The sequence below is a fragment of the Haliotis cracherodii genome, unplaced genomic scaffold (assembly GCF_022045235.1).
Source record: "Haliotis cracherodii isolate W230 unplaced genomic scaffold, xgHalCrac1.p SCAF_10, whole genome shotgun sequence".
In the NCBI taxonomy this organism is placed as follows: Eukaryota; Metazoa; Mollusca; class Gastropoda; order Lepetellida; family Haliotidae; genus Haliotis; species Haliotis cracherodii.
In genome coordinates this window covers 27,371,021-27,395,010 of record NW_027266265.1, presented here as the reverse complement: position 1 = coordinate 27,395,010, position 23,990 = coordinate 27,371,021, and the positions used below count along the sequence as shown (strand labels likewise).

Genomic DNA, 23,990 nt, shown 5'->3' with positions numbered 1-23,990 from the left:
ATACACTGGCCGGGCATAAAGGGCCATTAATCCAGGTTGTCATTTTAGAAAATAATTTCTGCACCTGATGACCCGAGCTTTGTACAGTAAGGTTCACAGCTTGGCTTCTGCCACCTGCCACAGAATCAATACCCCACAAAACGTTCAGATGCCCACATGCCCTACAAAACATGCCCTTAAGAAACCTGGGAAAACATACCATGCCACACCGAGCCTAGTAAACCCAGCCTACCCTATAAAACACGTAAAAACTTTCACTGCCATACAGTAAACCTGAAAATCTACACTACCCTACAAAATATATATGACAACCTACAAAGAAAAGCTGTAATTATGTAAAGTGGAAAAACATACATTTGCTACCAATACTGCAGCTCTATGACAGTTGGGGCACCTAGTAAGTTCGTGGGTATGGCTTGAAAAGACGTTTATTCCTGCTACATGACAGTGGAGAAAGGATTCAGCAAGACTGGATCTCATACACAGTGCCTGGGTGGAAATCGTACCCAGGTAGTAGGCATGAAGTGGCAATGCCTTAACCCTTAGCCTACACTGGAGCATGTTTTAACAGTCCAAAAACAACAAAATATATTCTCAATGATAAGCCATCCTCTATACACCTTAACTAAACCCTGGACTCTTTCATGTAGTTCTCACAATCTCAAATTACCCGCCCTTGATTTCCTTCAGACATTTTGATTGGCTACACTACTAGGTGTAACGTACCAATCAGAATGCGAGTTACAAACTAGTCTCAATGTTATGTTAGAGATACACACAACATAGCGGCCATTCACATTGATTACCACAGAGTTTGTGAGAAATTCATCGTTGAAAAACGTGCATAGACTGGCAAAAGAAAGTCCTCAAAAATCTTTTTTATAGAAAGGATGTCTTCTTGTCCATCAAAACTAGTGTTTGCTTCGGTTTCTAGGCATTACAAGTTACCTCCCTTACCCTTTTTCTATTTCCTTTTCTTGACGGTTGACTGGTCCTTAAAATGTTAATAAATATCAAGGGCAGGTAATTTGAGATGACGAAAACCTTGTGAATGGATCCTGGGGTTCATGTTGATTTAGCGGAATGAGAGCCCCGGAGATACAGAGGATGACTACAAGCAGATGGCTTGATAATTGGAATGCAATAACCTGCTGTAAGATTTAACATTTGAACACTCAGATAAACATCCTTTAAACTGTTGACTCACTAAGCCAGATATGTAAGCATGAATACTAAATGTATCAGCACTCTCATGGACAAGTAAATCCATTATCTATTACTAAGCTGGGTTAAATAGCATGCATGGTTTTTTTTAAATATGTTCGTAAGATAGAATTTATCAACAGGTTGAAGGTACATCTCCGCCCACTGATGGTTATCAGCAGTTACAAAAGTCAGATTATATAAAACACAACTGCAAGATAACATCTACCTGGCTACAACGTTCCAGTACCCGGGATTTACCTTGGCTTCTAAACTATGTGCCCCTGGAGGACAAATGGGGAAAAATAACGTTGTTTAGAATTGGAAGTTTTTTAAAATTTTTATTTTCTCAAATTCAGAAGTATTTTAACATTGTATTTTGAGATTTCATTCAATGCAATAACATAAAGCTAAACTCTTCCACGATATTCATCCCGCTATTATTAAAATTACAGATTACCTCTGTAAAGCCATAAAATTAGTTATTAGTTACACATACTAACCTGAATTGGGAATATTAAATTCCAATTTGGGAAATTTGACTGCAATTTGCTGCAGACCTGGGGCAGAATATTGCCTTCTGAGTGCTCTATACAAGTCCCTGACTGCTCTATACAAGTCCCTGACTGCTCTATACAAGTCCCTGAGTACTCAATGCATAGTTTAAGGTGAATGATGATCTGCTGGTCACAATGGCAGCACATGGATACGACTGTCAGGCAACTCTTTGTTTTAATTTTCGTTTGATAAATTTAACTACCCAGAGGCAAGAAACACAATGACTAAATAGCCATGGTAAATACATAACTGTACAAATAATAAAACAAATATTGCAAATAATATCCTAGCATTATATTATCCCATTATACTAACCTCTAAAAGTATTGGACCTTATCACCATGCAAAACTATCAGCTGACACCTTGCTTATTGTGTGGCATCATACTTCACACCAAAACATTGCAATTATTATTATTGCTACAGTTTTTAAAAGCCTGTTAAGATGGCCGTTACCAGACTGAATATTATTACAATTTGAGTCACAGCACACCAAGCATTCTTTACAGGTGGTAAATGGGCAAGGGTTGGCCATCCAATACATAGTGCATCACAATAATTTTCAGGGAACACAGATACAATCTACCTGTGTTCCATGTGATGCAGACATTATGCCAAACTTACTACCGTGTACCCAGCCCAATACTACCTGGCCCTACCCGGACACCTGTTGCAGGTCTCAAGCTGGCTACAAACTGGCCAATTGAGAATTGCTTTACAGAGGCCCTGGCAAAAACTACTTCGATACAGGCACAAAACAATCTGATCATGTATAAACTGAAGTTGACTGAAGCTTTATCTCTACTCAAACATATAAAAGTCAGAAGGAATGGATACATAGTCAGAAAGAAATGAGAACATGTTCCCTGAACAATCTGGGGTCACAATCACTAGCTTAAATTAGGCCCATTGTACTAAAATTTTGGTCAAATGAAAATTAAAGTAAAAAATAAAATAACCATGCTTTTAATTTTTTTGTCTTCCTGGTGGATTACAAAGAAAATTAAACATGTGTTGTTGGCTTAGCTCCCGTCTTAATGTCACCTACTTTGAAGAAAAAGAGGCACACATTGAAGGTGAAATAACTGCTCTCCAAACTGTTAACAATTCCACATTTGTGAAATATTGAGTCACTGGTTCTGCAAACCTTATTTTGGTGGGTCCTTTTTCTTATTAAAAATCCTTATGTTCTTCTTAAAAATATCATCTGAATTTGTCAGAAATGGTCTCAACTGTCTTTCAGAAATTCTCAATGTGGGCAGTGGGTCTCCATGTGCGACAAAATATAACATATTCTAACTTATCTTCTAGCCAAATGAACATATGATTTTTTGGGTTATCAAACACAATCAATGATTAAGTAGGCCTCAAATTACCTTTTATCTTCAACATGCATAATGAAATATACAAAACCTTCTTTTAGAAAACTTTAAAATCCCCAGACCCAAAGTTGCATATGAAGCACGAGGTTATCATTTACATATAGTTTAGATATTTTATTACCTTGCAATAGAGTTGTTTTGGTTGTTTTGATTACAAACAGTAATCCAAAGTCCCAAAACTACTTTATTTATACATTACTTGGCTGCCCTAAACATGTTTTCTTATAAGCTGAAAAGTAGGAACTCAAAGACCTGTGTGGAGTTCGCAACGCCTTATGTTGAGCATCAAGTGGGGCATATGATTTGTTTGTTTGTTTGTTTGTTGTGTAACGCCGCACTCAGCAATGTTCCAGCTAAATGATGGCATTCTGTAAATAATCGATTCTGGACCCGAACACTCCACTGATTGATATCATGAGCATCAATCCATGCAATTGGGATATGATGAAGGGTAGAATGCCTGCTACTTGGAAGCAAAACAGTCAGACTTTGAAATGTTCTAAACATTTGTATGTTGTATGCCAAAACAACACACGTTTTTGAGGACTTCGTTGGTTTTGTCCAAAATATATAATACATGAACAAAATCCTGCTGCTATGGTCAGTTGTTTTCCCTGATTTCCATCTTCTCTGCCTCCAATCTGCTACAGTAGGACATACTGCCACACAGATTACATTCTGTTGGTCTACAGCTCTAACACGTGTGTGTAATACTTACTATTTGGCTGAATCGTTCAGCTGATATTCATTAGATCTAGCGAAGCACTCCTGCACTCCAGTATCTGTCCATAGGCGCTTCATGGCAGCCAGTAAATCCTCAGAGAATGGTTCTGTATCCTCCATGCGGGCGATAACATCCAACACCATTTTGGCATCAGACTGAAACAGTGAAACATTTGAGTTGTAAATGCTGAATAACCAAATACTTGTGGCAGAGTATTCCAGGGGTCCAGTTTTCAAAGCAAAGTCATACCTTTGACTCTCTCTATGTAATATCTTTTCATGAAATCATGAGTGAGAGAGTTTGGTCTGACACTGCTCTGAAGAATATTTCAGTCACTGCATGTCAGCTTGATGTGAGATGAAAGCTAGAAGTGGTGCAGGTCTTTGACATTTACTGCTTTAGTGAAACCAACAGGCACAGGAATGGAGCTACAGAAATTGTGTCTGTAAGATGACTGCAGATATTGTTTTGTTGTAGTCAGCGACAGAAATTGTGTCTGTAGGATAACTGCAGATATTGTTTTGTTGTACACAGCGACAGATATTGTGTCTGTAGGATAACTGCAGATATTGTTTTGTTGTACTCAGTGACAGATATTGTGTCTGTAGGATAACTGCAGATATTGTTTTGTTGTACTCAGTGACAGATATTGTGTCTGTAGGATAACTGCAGATATTGTTTTGTTGTACTCAGTGACAGATATTGTGTCTGTAGGATAACTGCAGATATTGTTTTGTTGTACACAGCGACAGATATTGTGTCTGTAGGATAACTGCAGATATTGTTTTGTTGTACTCAGTGACAGATATTGTGTCTGTAGGATAACTGCAGATATTGTTTTGTTGTACTCAGTGACAGATATTGTGTCTGTAGGATAACTGCAGATATTGTTTTGTTGTACTCAGTGACAGATATTGTGTCTGTAGGATAACTGCAGATATTGTTTTGTTGTACACAGCGACAGATATTGTGTCTGTAGGATAACTGCAGATATTGTTTTGTTGTACTCAGTGACAGATATTGTGTCTGTAGGATAACTGCAGATATTGTTTTGTTGTACTCAGTGACAGATATTGTGTCTGTAGGATAACTGCAGATATTGTTTTGTTGTACACAGCGACAGATATTGTGTCTGTAGGATAACTGCAGATATTGTTTTGTTGTACACAGCGACAGATATTGTGTCTGTAGGATAACTGCAGATATTGTTTTGTTGTACTCAGTGACAGATATTGTGTCTGTAGGATAACTGCAGATATTGTTTTGTTGTAGTCAGTGACAGATATTGTGTCTGTAGGATGACTGCAGATATTGTTTTGTTGTACTGCAGTCTAAAGAAGACACCATCTCTCACTAACTACAGACTGCAATGTAACTTAAACTCTCGACATCCAATAGTTATTTATAATAGTCACTACTCTTTGCACCAAAGGTGAATCAAATCAAGAGAAAACATCAATGCTACTTAACAAGTTCAGCCTAACACCATGAAGCAGGAAACCTGAGGCTGATCTAAAATCAAGGTTTTCTGACAGATTTCTGTACAATGTTTGTTAAGGTACCTGTTTCAAAATCCTTGTTGTACACCTTTCCAATAAGACCATGCTGTTTCTACGATACATATGTGGTATGAAGCTCTTTATGAGATGTATGCAAGTTGGCAAAAGACACCTCCATGAAAACCCCATCTCTGGCAGAGTGAATGACCTCAGCGAGGCTCGGTGTCTGCCACACTGATGAGCACATGTGTAAGTACCAGCAACTTGAAAACAAGTGGCAATGACTAATCTTGCACATCATCAACACAAGGCTTCCTGGCTCTTAACTTTAGATTTTGATTCACTGTGAAAACATAATTTACTAATGCCTTTAATCTCATGCACCTCCCTCCGTTTAGATGAACATTTTGCCATGTCAGTCAAGGCCAGATGTTCCTGTTTCAGCCAAGAATACCACGTCTACTATCTAGTTCTTGTGTTGAAACTGTTATAGTGTTTGCTGTTTTATCTGTGGATAATACATTAAGTCCACAAAATGAAGTCTTTTCTGTGGAACTATTTTCATTCATATTGAGATAATAGTTGCTCAAAATATTTCAAAAATCATATTTTTCATTACCTAAAAGATGCAGAAATATATTCAGATTTTGGGGCAATTTAAGTGTTAAATCTTTTATTTGCAAACAATGGAACATTTTCCAACATTTATATTATCAATCAAGCAAAATAGTGAAAGTTATTTTCACTCCAAGGTACCATAGTCCTTGGAGTTGACTAAAATGTAAGAAGTCCTATTCATATGTGTATGTACACCTTTGTGTTGTGGATGAACATTTGTTTTGTGGAATATAGTATGCAACAAAAAGAAACATGATGTGTACTGATACACAAAGAAATGCAATGACTAGCTTTGTGAGCATGTAGGAGCATGACACTCAACCAAGTGTTCCCTATCCAAGTATTAATGGGGATTAACAACATGGCAGCGGGCATATATCAATACATCTTGATGTTTCTACCCATCAGCGAAAGAAGCTGACCAGCTGTGGATACAAGATCTGGGAACATCTTCAGTGCACAAAGGCAGAATGCACATGGAATACCATGGCCGAAATCAACCATGCAACAATATATCAGAGGGACACAAGGATGGCAATCGAAGAGGCCGGATACAAGCATACAACCACAGAGGCCGGCTACAAGCATACAACCACAGAGGCCAGATACAAGCAAACAACCACTGAGGCCGGATACAAGCAAACAACCACAGAGGCCGGATACAAGCATACAACCACAGAGGCCGGCTACAAGCATACAACCACAGAGGCCGGCTACAAGCATACAACCACAGAGGCCGGCTACAAGCATACAACCACAGAGGCCGGCTACAAGCATACAACCACAGAGGCCGGATACAAGCATACAACCACAGAGGCCAGATACAAGCATACAACCACAGAGGCCGGCTACAAGCATACAACCACAGAGGCCGGATACAAGCATACAACCACAGAGGCCGGATACAAGCATACAACCACAGAGGCCAGATACAAGCATACAACCACAGAGGCCGGATACAAGCATACAACCACAGAGGCCGGATACAAGCATACAACCACAGAGGCCGGATACAAGCATACAACCACAGAGGCCAGATACAAGCATACAACCACAGAGGCCGGATACAAGCATACAACCACAGAGGCCGGATACAAGCATACAACCACAGAGGCCGGCTACAAGCATACAACCACAGATGCCGGATACAAGCATACAACCACAGAGGCCGGCTACAAGCATACAACCACAGAGGCCGGATACAAGCATACAACCACAGATGCCGGATACAAGCATACAACCACAGAGGCCGGATACAAGCATACAACCACAGAGGCCGGAAACAAGTTGTGCTGTGCCTGGGCAATAAGAACACAGCCTTCTTAGGTGTAACATTCAAGTCTGTTTTAATACACAGTTCTGTTTATCAGCAAGTCCTGGTACTATGTGCTGGCTGAGGTTATTTATAGTCTTCCAAGTCTTACCTCTGGCATTTAAAAGAGGCAAGGTTATTCTCAGGCCCAATCTCGCCCATGTCCAGGGAAGGGGAATCTTTAATAAGCGTGAGGGTTTATCGACCTTGTTATTTATCTTGTCCAGTCTCCAGGAAAATACAAGCACATTAATCAGCTACTCCAGGAATATCCAGGCTGTATTTTATCCATGTAAAAATTGCATAATCATAGAACTACTTTGAAAATATTCATTGATTTGGAGTTGATATTTGTGGTGACAAGACAGACTGACTACGGCCATCTTGCTTGGTTGGGGAAGGGTAGAGCCAGGAGCTGTTGCAGGCATTGTCTACTCGCTAACTTCACGTCCTCTGCTACTTATTGATTGGTCTGATTCGTTACCATGGCAACTGGGTTGTTCTCTCCTGCCATGTATCCTCGTCTTATTCATTAGAGCTGGTAGCATGCAGGAGATGTAGAAATGACAGATATTCGCAAGATCGCAGATTTAGAGACAACTGAGCAATAGATAACTGCAGGGAAATTTGAGGTGTCAAACCGAGAAGTGGTTGAGCAGTGTTGATGAACGGACATTTGGGAAGATTGAGAGACATATGAGTGATACATCTGCATGATATACCCATAGGTGACATTGGAGCCATGTCAATGAGACATTTCGTACAAATATCCAACGATATAGTATTTTAGGTTTTATAATATATGAGATTGAAATATATATAAAATAAATGTGTATTTAAAATGATTTATGTGTTCCTCAAAACACCTAATCTGCATTATTTTCAACTTATCCATTCAAGAAACAAGTATTACAGCTGAATTTATAGGAGAAACAGGATCACATAACATGCTTCATGAAAAGTATCTGCTATGAAGGATGCATGTGTTAAAATACAAAAAATACCTTGAATGTGATTGAGGTCAGTATTGTTGCATATCTGTTCCAACATTCATGAACCAACTGAAATAGTAGTGGTAACATCTGGAATGTTGCTGCCTACATTGTATGGCCAGTCCTAGATCAGGAATGTTCCTGCCTCAGACACTGGGGAGCCAGTCCTAGATCAGGAGTGTTCCTGCCTCAGACACCGGGGAGCCATTCCTAGATCAGGAGTGTTCCTGCCTCAGACACCGGGGAGCCAGTCCTAGATCAGTATTGTTCCTGCCTCAGACACGTGAGAGCCAGTCTTAGATCAGGAATGTTCCTGCCTCAGACACTGGGGAGCAAGTACTAGATCAGTATTGTTACTGCCTCAGACACTGGGGAGCCGGTCCTAGATCAGGAATGTTCCTGCCTCAGACACTGGGGAGCCATTCTTAGATCAGGAGTGTTCCTGCCTCAGACACTTGGGAGCCAGTCCTAGATCAGGAGTGTTCCTGCCTCAGACACAGGGGAGCCAGTCCTAGATCAGGAGTGTTCCTTCTCCAGACACTGTGGAACCAGTCCTAGATCAGGAATGTTCCTGCCTCAGACACTGGGGAGCCAGTCCTAGATCAGGAATGTTCCTTCTCCAGACACTGTGGAAGCAGTCCTAGATCATGAATGTTCCTTCTCCAGACACTGTGGAACCAGTCCTAGATCAGGAGTGTTCCTGCCTCAGACACTGTGGAACCAGTCCTAGATCAGGAGTGTTCCTGCCTCAGACACTGGGGAGCCAGTCGTAGATCAGGTATGTTCCTGCCTCAGACACTGGGGAGCCAGTCTTAGATCAGGAATGTTCCTTCTCCAGACACTGTGGAACCAGTCCTAGATCAGGAGTGTTCCTTCTCCAGACACTGTGGAACCAGTCCTAGATCAGGAGTGTTCCTGCCTCAGACACTGGGGAGCCAGTCCTAGATCAGGAGTGTTCCTGCCTCAGACACTGGGGAGCCAGTCTTAGATCAGGAGTGTTCCTGCCCCAGACACTGGGGAGCCAGTCCTAGATCAGGAGTGTTCCTGCCTCAGACACTGACGAGCCAGTCTCTGATCAGCAATGTTCCTGCAAGGATAATGGGAAACAGGTCCTAGATCTGGGGTGTTCTCTGCTTTACCATTGCATGTGCTTGTGATGGGTGCCTCTAGTGGGGTGAATACTTGGTACCATCACTAATTAATAGTGATTCATAGGCACATGTTTATGATATAGTCAGATATGTGTACTATGGATTCCAGCAGCTATGTCTGATCATAATGGAAAGGGTTTTGTCACTTTTATTTCTACTGACACTGAAACGCAAGTCCTGGACACTGACAGTCCAAGATCAGGGACATACATTTATTCTGTATCGTTTTGCTGGACATCATCAGCTGAGACTTACGCCACAGGAACATGAAGTTAGGATGCTGATACAATTCCCTGTCACCGATATCTATGATCAGTGTCTCAGTGTAAATGTCCGTTAGTCCATGAAGGGTAATGTCTTTGTCTCAGTGTAAATGTCTGCTAGTCCATGAAGGGTAATGTCTGTATCGGTATATTAACATTTGTTGGATTCATAGGTAAGGGAAATGTCTCAGATGGATATAGCATTTAAATCTGCCAGGAAGTAAGCATTTCTTGTCAATTTCAGTGTGGCAAAACAGCTTCACTGATTCATGATAGATTCAATTGAAGTGCTGTTATGGTGCTGGACACAGATAGGCATTTTTTTCATCAGTGGATGATAATGAGATTTGCTTCACAATGTATGACTGACCATCTGTCTATCTATTCCAACACAGCAGAAATCCTTCCTACGCTGTTCTCAGCATCACTAACCATTGCATCTGCTTGGATCAATAGAGGCGGCCATGTTTAGTGTAGCAACATGGACTCAACGGAAGATGGAAAAATTGCAAAAACTTGTTAATCAATGTGGAAATAATCTCTCTATACTGCCCATGAAATTACAATCGAAAATGTCCTCATCGCTTTATAAACCCTAGCTCTGGTTACTGATGTGTTTAGGAATGACGTACTGTCTCCCAGAGTACCAATGAAAGCAGCTTGGTAAACATTGGGCATTCACATGTGAAGGGGTGGTGACAATAGTGACAGTCACTTGTGAAGGGGTGTCATTTGAAATCATTGTCAGATATAGGTTATTGTGCCACACCTACTACAAGTCCAGTGAAACTGTTACATGTCCAGTGAAATAATTACAAGTCAACTAAACCATTCACTCACCAGCCATAAGTCCATGAAACCATGAAACCATTACTACACCTACCATCAGGCCAGTGAAAATGTTACAATTTCAATCAATTGAATCTGTCACCTCACATGCCCCAAGTCCAGTGAAACCTTTACAAGTCATGTGAATCTGCCACCTCACCTGCCCAAAGAGTGAAATCATTACCTGCCCCAAGTCCAGTGAAATCATTAACTGCCCCAAGTCAAATGAAATCATTAACTGTCCCAAGTCCAGTGAAATCATTAACTGCATAAGTCAAATGAAATCATTAACTGCCTGAAGTCGAGTGAAATCATTACTACACCTGCCCCAGGTCCAGTGAAACCATCACCTTGCAGTTCTTAATATAAACTGTTTTTCAAGTGCTATTTCCTTCCTTGGATCACTTAACTATCCTCCTTACATTCTTGAGTTGTGTTTAAGGAAGGATTTTGCCACAAATATCCTTGTTAAGTCAATGTTATCATAAAGATGATCAGGTAGCTGAAACACACACCAAGTGAAAGGGAAGTTTGTTGACCAGGAAGACCATGCAGTGTATGCTGTTTAGGTCTTATTCACAATTTTGTCAGGTGAACACCTCTAAGTCTATGTATATAACAAATTATTGCCAAAAATAATTGGGTCTTTTATTTTTTCATTCCAAATTAGTCATATTTTCAACAGTCTCTTTTATTCACATGGATAACCAGACACATTTTCCAAACTCGTGCAAAGCACAAGGACACCCCCAGGAAAGGTACACTGGAACTATCAGGGGAAACACAGAATATGTGTCAAGGTTTTCAAATGATAAACTGACTAAAGTAATATGAAAGGAAAATCAAATCTAATTAACATCAGATGTATTACTCCAATATGATACCACTCTGCATGTAGATCTGAAGACGCCTCAATAGCAGTTCCTGACTTTTCTGAGTGACATGGCATCTATGCCCACAATGGTGCACCATAGATGCCATAGTTGTCTTTTCTTTCAAGTTACAAAAGCTGACATCTGAAAGCTCAAGAACCCATGCATCCTTCATTAAGACTGGAAGTCAAAGTTCACTCAGTGTTCACCTGAGACAACGTTCTAGCCTCAGATCAGCAGACAGAAAGGAATTGCATCAGGGTAAATGATCGAATTTGAATGAGATAAGAGGAAAATCAGAATCTGGATGAGCAGATTTTTGTTTTCCTTAACTTGAACCAAAACAGGACATCAAGCAATTATTCCTGGAGTGTTAATGGTGTGAAAGAGTCATTACGTAATAAAGAAAACATAATTACTTTGTTTAACAAGTCTGTACATGATCATTGTAAGCTAATTAGCCAAATTTATTAGACGACTAGCTTCTCCTGGCATTAATGACTGTGGACATGGCATATCAGTTGCCAAAAAGTAGAACCAGACACAGCTGACAGTTGGTGCTTGTAGAAACAATGTTATAGAAGTATTATTCCATATTTCCATCTTGTTTTCATAATTCTAAATCTAAATCAGGAAAATTCCCTATTCCCCAACCTTGGTCTTCAACCAAACCCTGATCCACCCCCAACCATCTCAATTCTCAACCAAAACCTGGTCCACCCCAACCATCTCAATCCTCAACCAAACCCTGGTCCACCCCAACCATCTCAATCCTCAACCAAAACCTGGTCCACCCCAACCATCTCAATCCTCAACCAAACCCTGGTCCACCTCAACCATCTCAATCCTCAACCAAACCCTGGTCCACCCCAACCATCTAAATCCTCAACCAAACCCTGGTCCACCCCAACCATCTCAATCCTCAACCAAACCCTGGTCCACCCCAACCATCTCAATCCTCAACCAAACCCTGGTCCACCCCAACCATCTCAATCCTCAACCAAACCCTGGTCCACCCCCAACCATCTCAATCCTCAACCAAACCCTGGTCCACCCCAACCATCTCAATCCTCAACCAAAACCTGGTCCACCCCCAACCATCTAAATCCTCAACCAAACCCTGGTCCACCCCCAACCATCTCAATCCTCAACCAAACCCTGGTCCACCCCCAACAATATCAATCCTCAACCAAACCCTGGTCCACCCCCAACCATCTCAATCCTCAACCAAACCCTGGTCCACCCCCAACCATCTCAATCCTCAACCAAACCCTGGTCAACCCCCAACCATCTGCATCCAAAGACACTCATGTCCTGTGTAGCAATGTGTTTGAAATACTCCGCAATCCTTCTGAGTACATCTTGTTACATAACTTTGTCCAGTTTAATCATCAAAACAATAATTGCCTTGTATTTATAAACATTCAACTTTTTCACCTACAGTAACATGCAAATTCTTTCAGACACTTTCAAATACAACCAATTCCATACCATTCCCATTTTTATGGGGTTTTTGTAACCAGGGAATGGAATTAACTAACTGACACAATCAAGATATTGATAATCAACCGAAGCAACATTTAAGATAATCACTTTTGCTCATTCCACTAATGCATCAATGTGATACGACTACAAGAAGTGTTGTATTTGGCCACATGCCATATATCCTCTTTGGAAATTGGGGGATGGATCTGAGAACCAGATTTTATGCCCAAGATGCAGATGTCTCATTCATCATCTTCTTTAGAAATGCAACAGACCCTTATTGAAAGATCCAATGTATCAGCCTCTAAACCCCAATATGACCATATGTTTCCTGCAACAAGTAGAAGTCGGCTAGTACATCTGAGCTCATTGTCTGTGCTACATCTGAGCTCATTGTCTGTGCAGAGAGGAAATAGGACGAGACAGGCAAAAAACATTAAACAGAGTTTGTGTACAGGTTATCTCAAAGATATGGTCTGCAGAAAGAAATATTAAATGTTGTTTACAATAAACATGAAGTGGCATTTTGATAAAGAGATGCTTCCTATAGATATAGATACATATTATGTATGTAATATCTACATGCAGACACAACATATTCACATCCTGATGGCCTTCTACATGTATTTCAAATGATAGTCGCATTTATGAATTTGATTTAGAAGAAGATGCATCGGTAGTAGGATAAATATGTATGAAAGTAAACTATGAAAAGAAATGAGGGTTGTGCAGGCACAATGTGTGACCTAGCTGACGGGACACTTGTTCCCTGAGACGTTAAAAGATGGCACTTGTTGTGATTCTGTCTGGCACTCGGCATTAAGGGGCTAAAACAAGGACTGGTCGTATACTGTATACTGTGTCTGAGTGGGGTATTCATGTTAAACTGCGGCATGGTACTTAGTGAGCTAGCACTATAAATCAGCATCAGTCCGGACTAGTACAAGCAGCCCTACACACACGTGCATGCATGTCGCTATACAAGTGCAATAATCTTGGACAGGACGCTAAACCCCATTTCACCTCACCACCTCACTCCTGTGAAAGAGACAGACCTGAAGTGCGACACAACACTGGCTGTAGGTGTGATGTGTGTCAGGAACAACCCCCACTGAGTGAGCTACCATCAGTGTTATATCAATGTGTGTTACTTTTCCAGTGCAGGGCTTGGTTTAAGAAACTTGATTTAACCAGCACCAGGTGCATGTTGTGGCGAAAACCTAGTTGCACCAGACCAAACCAGGCTGCACCCTGGTCCCATAAATTTATCAAACTTGAAACACAGATGCATTAACTTGTCTAAATATTAAGTAAAATCACAGAATCTCTGATGAGTGTCATATATAGTGAAACTGACGCAACTATTAGTGATATAGTATGGTAAATAAAACTATATTGAGTTGTTCAAAGGATGATGCTATGTGGACAACTCAGGGTTAGTGTACTTGGTGAATGTAGGCTGAATTTGTCAGAAATAGTTTGAACTGGTGCCCGTTTTATACAGCTAAATCGAGCCCTGAAGTGTAACCATCATATCATATGTTAAATTCAAGTGTGATCATCAATTGTGTAACCATCAATGTGTATGACTATCAGTGTGTTACTTTCAGAGTGCTATCATCAGTGTGTGTAAGCATCAGTGTGTGTAAGCATCAGTGTGTGAGACCATCAGTGTGTAAGCATCAGTGTGTGTTACTTTCCGAGTGTGTGGCCATCAATGTGTGTGACCATCAGTATGTGTTACTTTTCGTGTGCCATCATCAATGTGTGAGACCATCTATGTGTGAGACCATCAATGTGTGTGACCATCAGTGTGTGTGACCCTCAGTGTGTGAGACCATCAATGTGTGAGACCATCTATGTGTGAGACCATCAATGTGTGAGACCATCTATGTGTGAGACCATCAGTGTGTGAGACCATCAATGTGTGAGACCATCAATGTGTGAGACCATCTATGTGTGAGACCATCAATGTGTGAGACCATCTATGTGTGAGACCATCAATGTGTGAGACCATCTATGTGTGAGACCATCAATGTGTGAGACCATCAATGTATGAGACCATAAGTGTGTGTGACCATCAATGTGTGTGACCATCAGTGTGTGTGACCCTCAGTGTGTGTGACCCTCAGTGTGTGAGACCATCAATGTATGAGACCATCAATGTATGAGACCATAAGTGTGTGTGACCATCAATGTGTGTGACCATCAGTGTGTGTGACCCTCAGTGTGTGTGACCCTCAGTGTGTGAGACCATCAATGTATGAGACCATCAATGTGTGAGACCATCAGTGTGTGAGACCATCAGTGTGTGAGACTATCAATGTGTGAGACCATCAATGTGTGAGACCATCAGTGTGTGAGACTATCATTGTGTGAGACTATCAATGTGTGAGACCATCAGTGTGTGATACCATCAGTGTGTGTTACTTTTCGTGTGCCATCATCTATGTGTGAGACCATCAATGTGTGTGACCTTCAGTGTGTGAGACCATCAGTGTGTGAGACCATCAGTGTGTGTTACTTTTCGTGTGCCATCATCAATGTGTGTGACCATCAATGTGTGTGACCATCAATGTGTGTGACATCCGTGTGTGTGACATCAGTGTGTGTGACCATCAGTGTGTGTGACCATCAATGTGTGTGACATCAGTGTGTGTGACATCAGTGTGTGTGACCATCAGTGTGTGTGACCATCAATGTGTGTGACATCAGTGTGTGTGACATCAATGTGTGTGACCATCAATGTGTGAGACAATCAGTGTGTGAGACCATCAATGTGTGTTACTTTTCGTGTGCCATCATCAATGTGTGTGACATCAGTGTGTGTGACCATCATCAATGTGTTTGACATCAGTGTGTGTGACCATCATCAATGTGTGTGACCATCATCAATGTGTGTTACTTTCCGTGTGCCATCATCAATGTGTGTGACATCAGTGTGTGTGACCATCATCAATGTGTTTGACATCAGTGTGTGTGACCATCATCAATGTGTGTGACCATCATCAATGTGTGTGACATCAATGTGTGAGACCATCAATGTGTGTTACTTTTTGTGTGACATCATCAATGTGTGTTACTTTTCGTGTGCCATCATCAATGTGTGTGACATCAGTGTGTGTGACCATCATCAATGTGTGTGACATCAGTGTGTGTGACATCAGTGTGTGTGACCATCATCAATGTGTGTGACATCAGTTTGTGTGACCATCAATGTGTTTGACCATCAATGTGTGTGACCATCAATGTGTGTGACATCATCAATGTGTGTGACCATCAATGTGTGTGACATCATCAATGTGTGTGACCATCAATGTGTGTGACATCATCAATGTGTGTGACATCATCAATGTGTGTGACCATCAGTATGATATGTGTCACCATCAGTGGTTGTGACATCAAAGTATGCAACTTACAGCATGTGATCACAACGTCTGTGAACATCACCACAGGTGTACATCAATATCTGTGACTTGATGTGTGTGATCATGATGTAGTGTGACGCTAAATGTGTTACAGTGACTGATCATTATATTTGATACATCAATATCTGTGACAAATAAGTCCGTGACTCTCTCTTGTTTTGTGTGTGACATCCTTCTTCCTTCAAATCTATATGCAGTGTTATATTAATTAGTGTGCTAGCAATGTATCTGGGTTCATATGTGACATTTCTCCATCAACTACAACGTGCAGGTGATCAACATCAATCAAAGTCACAAACTTATACATACCCGTTTATGTTTTAAATTGCTTGTTTCGAAATCAGCACAATGTATCTCTTAAGTATCAAAAACACTATTACCTTTTCAAGGTGATCTCACAAGTATTCACTCCAGCAAACAACTTACCTCCCTTTCGTTATCCCCAAAAGCTATGTTGAGCGTCCCCATAGCTCTGATAATGGCCACTAGGGACTGTATTGTATTGCTGTACACAACGGGCTTGTACTGTTTGTTGTCTTCGCTCGTAAAACCTCCCTCGTGAATAATTCTGAAAAATCAAAATCAGCGTTAGTAAATAACAACAAATATCTAACGCAGCATAATAAAATTCGGAATTTCCCAAACGACAGAATATAGACCACGGTATCACTTTTAAGTTTCTGAAACAAGCATTTCAAATGTAAGTTAAAAGATATATTTGTACCAATGGCCTTCGGTGGAAGTTCTTCCTTAGACTCCCACCACCTACAGGCAAAAAGACTCTTTAGTACATAAGCATCCACAGAGGACCAGCAGGCCATTCAGGAATATTGACAGTTCGTAGGTGATCGTATTTCACACATGCTTCATGCATGCGCACAATACAGACATATTAGACTGGAATTTGCAGCTGATTATTGACACATAGCATGTGTCATGAGATATTTGAACTTGATGTCGCATTTAGTCACAGTGTCATCTTCTTTCTAAGGCCAAGAAAATAACCAATCAATTCCAAACATCAGGTCTGTCAAAGCCCGTTGTAAAATCAATGGTGATTCAGTAATAGGCTGGTTGCCTGTGAGCTTTGAAGATCGGCAAATATTCTCCGCTGTATGCGCTATGGAACGGCCAACAGCCAGCACCTGCAATGCTATTTTTAGAACAACATCCAGACTCAATAACGTGTAGACTCTATAATAGATCCGTCAGTCATTAATATAATTTCTTGAGATAGTGTACCATAGCTTTTTCATCTTCTTCTTGTAATTTTAGACCAAATGTCTCATCTGACTAGACGCTTCTGCAGCCGAGCCGACATTTAATAGAAAGACACTTTTTAAATTCCTTATATGCAAATATTTGACTTTCATAGCATTTTGCAGAAAATATCGTTTAATCACAGTGTTATCCGTTTGAGTAAAGCGTCGCCTAACAAAACTTGGAAATATATATTTTTCGAGGATGCATTGCAGTCGCATTGGTGGAATTTGGAATAAACCCCCATGATCCAAGTGTAGCCCTTGTTCAGACGCTGGACATTTAGATAGCCATCCTGGTCTGAAATGTGAACAGAGTCGAGACGCACATGCCCTTATAGATCTTCTACGTTCTCCGAGACGAGACCTATATATGCCCATATAGGTCCGCGTACTGGGAGACAACCAGCTAGCGACCCCCAATTCACATTCCACAATTGGTATCGATCTGAAATAATTCCATTCTGCTAGTGTTGGTTCATGTCGGCGCTTACGCCGGGGAGTGTTAATATTTTAACATCGAGTCTATGTAGCGCTGCACCTCGATGGAGTTCACATAGTGAAATGTGCTGTACAACACTAACACAACACAAGTCGCACCATCAGCGTGCCTTTACGTTCAGTCTTTGCAAATTGATACAGTGGCACTTCGACTGTACTATTACGCTTGCATAAAGAATCAGCAAGAATCGCTTTTTAAAGAATCTTCCCCAAAAGGCAGGGTTGAAGCAGGGTTTACGCTAACCGAACATATTTGAGTGGCAAACCGTTTTATAAAAGCAAGCGTAATTACCTTAACGCACATATAAGACGATAAACCATTTCAGGATCTAATAGTCCACTACCATCAGAACAGGGTGCCCACGATTGCAAACTCTCGTGACCGATCACGTTAGTCTGTACTGACGCAGAAATTTAACGGGATAACACGAAATCTGACGAATTCGTCACACAAGAGGCTAAAGCGTAAAGACGATAATCTAAAGAACATTAACATCCCTCCAAAAATACAACAGCCTCAGGAAGTTCAGCTAATCAAAGAAAATACCACCTATTGAAAAACAGGTGCAGAATAAAACCATGCATTAATGTTAGAAAACGACAAAGCAAATATAAAGTATATATGATAGAGTAGAGGGATGATTCAAGTTCACGGATACCGAGCAATGGTGTCCGTAGCTAGAAATAGGCAATTATCATAACGAGTTTGGTGGCGTAAGAGCACGCCTCTAAATGTGGTCATTTGCGTGGTACTTGCTGGCGATGCGGAATATGGTCTTCAAGGCTAAACGGCTTCCTCATTTGAATGGGGTTTCTGTTTAGCTGTTAGGTAGTAGGTAGTGATTGCAGCATGCCCCGTCACGGGCACACAGAGGAAGACCTAAAACCGGCAAACTATTTCAATCAAATAATTACGTCAAGGTCGGTATTTGAACACAAAGATGGATCACGACCGCCAAAAGTTAAACGGGTATTTCGTTGACGTCTTTGGGTTTGTCAGCACACTACAGTGCGTCTTTATCTGCCTTTATTTGTGTTTAGAACATATCGTATTACTTCCCGTTGGACGCAAACCGCTGGACGAAGGTCAAGGCTAGCTTACTAAAACCTTTCAGTGCTCATTGATTATGACTAAGATATGACACTTTCATATGATTTATCTGAGCTCAGATGGAGCTGACGAGATTATTGTCCCAAAAATTGTCAGAGTCGTTCGAAATGTCATTTCTTGAAAAAAGTTCTTATTCTCTCCTAGTCCTATTGAAGGTTGTCTTCTATATCTTCTCACAACCTAGTCAGTCCTATTGAAGGTTGTCTTCTATATCTTCTCACAGGCTAGTCAGTCCTTTTGTACGTTGTCTTCTACATCTTCTCACACGCTAGTCAGTCCTATTTTTCGTTGTCTTCTTTTTCTTTTCACAGGCTAGTCAGTTCTTTTGTACGTTGTCTTCTATATCTTCTCACAGGCTAGTCAGTCGTTTTGCACCTTGTCTTCTATATCTTCTCACAAGCTAGTCCTATCGTACGTTGTCTTCTATATCTTCTCACAAGCTAGTCCTATTGTACCTTGTCTTCTATATCTTCTCACAAGCTAGTCCTATAGTACCTAGTCAGTCCTATTGAAGGTTGTCTTCTATATCTTCTCACAGGCTAGTCAGTCCTTTTGTACTCTGTCTTCTATATCTTCTCACAGACTAGTCAGTCCTTTTGTACGTTGTCTTCTACATCTTCTCACACGCTAGTCAGTCCTATTTTTCGTTGTCTTCTTTTTCTTTTCACACGCTAGTCAGTTCTTTTGTACGTTGTCTTCTATATCTTCTCACAGGCTAGTCAGTCGTTTTGCACCTTGTCTTCTATATCTTCTCACAAGTTAGTCCTATTGTACGTTGTCTTCTATATCTTCTCACAAGCTAGTCCTATTGTACCTTGTCTTCTATATCTTCTCACAAGCTAGTCCTATAGTACGTTGTCTTCTATATCTTCTCACAAGCTAGTCCTATTGTACATTGTCTTCTATATCTTCTCACAAGCTAGTCCTATTGTACCTTGTCTTCTATATCTTCTCACAAGCTAGTCCTATTGCACGTTGTCTTCTATATCTTCTCACAAGCTAGAGACCCATTGCACATTGTATTCTATATCTTCTCACAAGCTAGTCCTATTGCACGTTGTCTTCTATATCTTCTCAAAAGCTAGACAGACCCATTGCACGTTGTCTTCTATATCTTCTTGCAAGCTAGTCCTATTGCACGTTGTCTTCTATATCTTCTCACAAGCTAGACAGACCTATTGCACGTTGTCGTCTATATCTTCTTGCAAGCTAGTCCTATTGCACGTTGTCTTCTATATCTTCTTGCAAGCTAGTCCTATTGCACGTTGTCTTCTATATCCACCTCGTCCTCATGTTGTCCCCAGCACACATATCGATCAATCGTATCATATTTCCCCACCGGTCCAAGCAGAACCAAGCAGTAAATATAAAGTTGCACAAGCAAGACACTGTGTCTGACAAAACACAATCTCCTAAGTCCTTATCTATTTCAGCTGCCTATTTGAAATGCCACCATCACCCGCTTCCTGTCCTATTGTTTCGTGTAAAGCAAATGTGGGCGAAAACACCGAATATGATTGTGAAGGGTAACGAGTGACATGAAATGTCAGTGTAAACTAGGTACAGTAAACTACGGTTATAACGAACTTAAAGGGACTATTAATTTTAGGTATAACCGTAGTTCGTTGTAGGCACACATACAACCTATATATAGCAAATGGGCGGGACCCTAAAAAGGTTCGTTACATCAGTAATTTCGGTATAAGCGTGTTCGTTATAAACGTAGTTTACTGTACTAATATGGCGGTACCAGATCAGAGACACTCGGTTGCTCGATGTAGGTATACAATATGTCTGTCTAATCCTCTTCCACTCAATCCCATGCACATCTTTGCTAGTCCATAATACAAAATAGAACTGTCTTGCTTGTGCCCGGTAACTGCATTGAGGGAAGAGTACACCAGAGCCGCGATGTTTTCGCGTCAGTGTGTACTAGTATTTCAAAACTGATGCTAAAAATATAAGCATTTCAAGCAAATTGCACTTTGAGTAATGTAGAGACGAACTAGAACGGCCTTTACCACGGAGTCTGTGTCTTCTCCCGTGAGCGAAAGTATGTATTTGTTTGCAGGTGTACTCGTATCTGATATTGTGTGATCTATTGGTGTGATTGAATGCAGTTGTGTGTATTGTGTGAGCGTGCATGTGTGTCGGCCTGATCTTGTAACGTGTCTGTATCCATATGCACCTTGTGCCCCCATATGTGCCCCCTATTGTATCAACTCTGTCAGTTATCGTGCGACTGGACATGGTGCTGAAGTCCAGAAGAAGATAAAAAAGTCCTTTCGTCTGATGATTACACTCAGTAGTATAGGAAGGGGAAAGAAATTGTCATGTAGGTCTTTGGATGAAATATGCATGTTACGTCAGTTGTTGTCTGGATACTCCGTATACCACAATATTTGATAATATAACTGTATGTCTATGTAACTCACTTAAATGTGTGTCTTTATACCACAGAGGGTGCTATTAATCGGCCATCTTTCTCAAGGTACTTCACACAGTGTATGCATATACTCGATCCGAGGGAATACCAGTATCAGTGTAGCTTTACCTCAGTGGCAGAAGCAGATTTGTTTCTCCCGAGTTGTTTAGATGTGTTCATTCAAAATTTAGTTTCCTACACGTTTCTAAATGTAATAGTTTTAAGGAAGACATAGCAGCGGAAAACCTGCCCCACGGTCACATAGGAATCTCACATAAATGTAGAGCGGGATGAATGCCCAGTGTGACGACCTGGAAAACCAGTCAATATCCTCACGGCTATTTATCAGTACCCGACTGGGACGAGTCCCCGGGGTAATTTGGATAACCAACCCTTCTAGTATGAAGACATCTCTTTAATGGGGGAGGGGGAGGGGGACCGCCATTTTGGTCTTTGTGATTTCCATTCGTGTGTCGTCTGGTCCTCCATTCTGAGAGAAGCAGTGTCTTCCATTCACAGTTCGCCGCCTCGACCTTTCCGAAAGCTGACTTACAGCGCGGTAATTGACAATTTTCCTTAATTCAACAACGCCAGGTTCACGCCAAGACTCAAGCCTGGCCCGAAGCCATTTATATTAATGTCAAATGTTTTCAAATCGGCCTTGCTTTGGTCAACTTCATGCTTGGATGATGCAAACATATACATTATAACGTGAACACACATGCTATCTTGGTGTGATCTTGAACGCCAGGACAGAAATTCCATATGCTGTATTGTCGTTTTCATACGTTCTGTACAGTCACCTCAGCATGTTCACCCTGACGATATGGCGTCGTTACAAATACATATCACACAAATACTTAACCTCCTGCTCAGATTGAAGAAGGATTATTTCAGGGGCTTGATTTCAAAGCATCTCGTCCAGAATCCTGTATCACTGTGCGACGGGCTAGATTTATACATTCCGCCCTGCCTCGTGAAATCTCTAACATTGGCGTGGCACCAGAGAACCACTGCGTGCATACTGCTATGAGTCTCTTTAACATTGGCGTGGCACTAGAGAACCACTGCGTACATACTGCTATGAGTCTCTTTAACATTGGCGTGGCACTAAAGAACCACTGCGTGCATACTGCTATGAGTCTCTTTAACATTGGCGTGGCACCAGAGAACCACTGCGTCCATACTGCTATGAGTCTCTTTAACATTGGCGTGGCACTAAAGAACCACTGCGTCCATACTGCTATGAGTCTCTTTAACATTGGCGTGGCACCAGAGAACCACTGCGTGCATACTGCTATGAGTCTCTTTAACATTGGCGTGGCACCGGAGAACCACTGCGTGCATACTGCTATGAGTCTCTTTAACATTGGCGTGGCACCAGAGAACCACTGCGTGCATACTGCTATGAGTCTCTTTAACATTGGTGTGGCACCAGAGAACCACTGCGTGCATACTGCTATGAGTCTCTTTAACATTGGCGTGGCACTAGAGAACCACCGCGTGCATACTGCTATGAGTCTCTTTAACATTGGCGTGGCACTAGAGAACCACTGCGTGCATACTGCTATGAGTCTCTTTAACATTGGCGTGGCACCGGAGAACCACTGCGTGCATACTGCTATAAGTCTCTTGAAGTTGTCTTATTGTCCACAAAATGACATTAACATCAACTGCCAAATGTCCCGGCGTCGCGAGAAGTTATTGCAGATGTAGGTCAGAAACAGCAACTGTGAGAGACAAATGTTTCTTCTATCACTTGATGTCCACTCAGACACCGTGAGAGATTGGTCACGGTGATATAAAACAGGTAGATCACCAGTACCTCAGTCACAGTCTTCATACATTAAAGGGCAAGAAGCCAACCCCAAGCGCATCAGGAAGTTACAGAGGTTTAAGATGAATGGCATTCTGGACTACAAAAGATGCTGTGGTAAAATGCCAGCAGTTGCCAGAGTCATGTTGTCCGTAGGCATTATATATCATATCAACATTAGACTTATTACCAATAAACAGATGGTGACGCAACACGAAGACCCGAGGTACCCTAATCAAATACACCGCTCACTGTGGTAAACAAACAAGCGTGTTATTGTGGCCAGCTACTGGACATGTGTGTTACCAGTATTGGGTGCTGGCTTGCCACGCCATAATGACACATTGAAGCGACAAAACATGGCACAGTTAATATAACCCGTTGCCATGGTTGTGATGACGTCCACCGTGCTAGTGAAACACACAAACACCTGTATGACGTAAGGGGAACCAATAATTTGTGGGCTTAGCAAAGCGCTCCGATTGAGATGACGTCACTGATGAAACAGATTTTTTTTATCAGAAGGAAATGTGGGTTAGTGGCCGAATGTTATGTCAATTTGAC

The 23,990-nt window shown here is 41.3% G+C and overlaps 1 protein-coding gene across 1 annotated transcript in view; it reads right to left on the bottom strand.

Annotated features, from left to right (window-relative positions):
- Nucleotides 1-23,990, bottom strand: part of LOC139454228 (guanine nucleotide-binding protein G(o) subunit alpha) — a 63,968-nt gene that overhangs the window by 15,287 nt on the left and 24,691 nt on the right. The window contains exons 3-4 of the mRNA XM_071235815.1: nt 16,741-16,882; nt 3,861-4,021 (exon numbers count right to left, since the gene is read on the bottom strand). Of these exons, the coding sequence (XP_071091916.1) occupies nt 3,861-4,021; nt 16,741-16,882 (303 nt within the window). The remainder of the gene's footprint in view (nt 1-3,860; nt 4,022-16,740; nt 16,883-23,990) is intronic.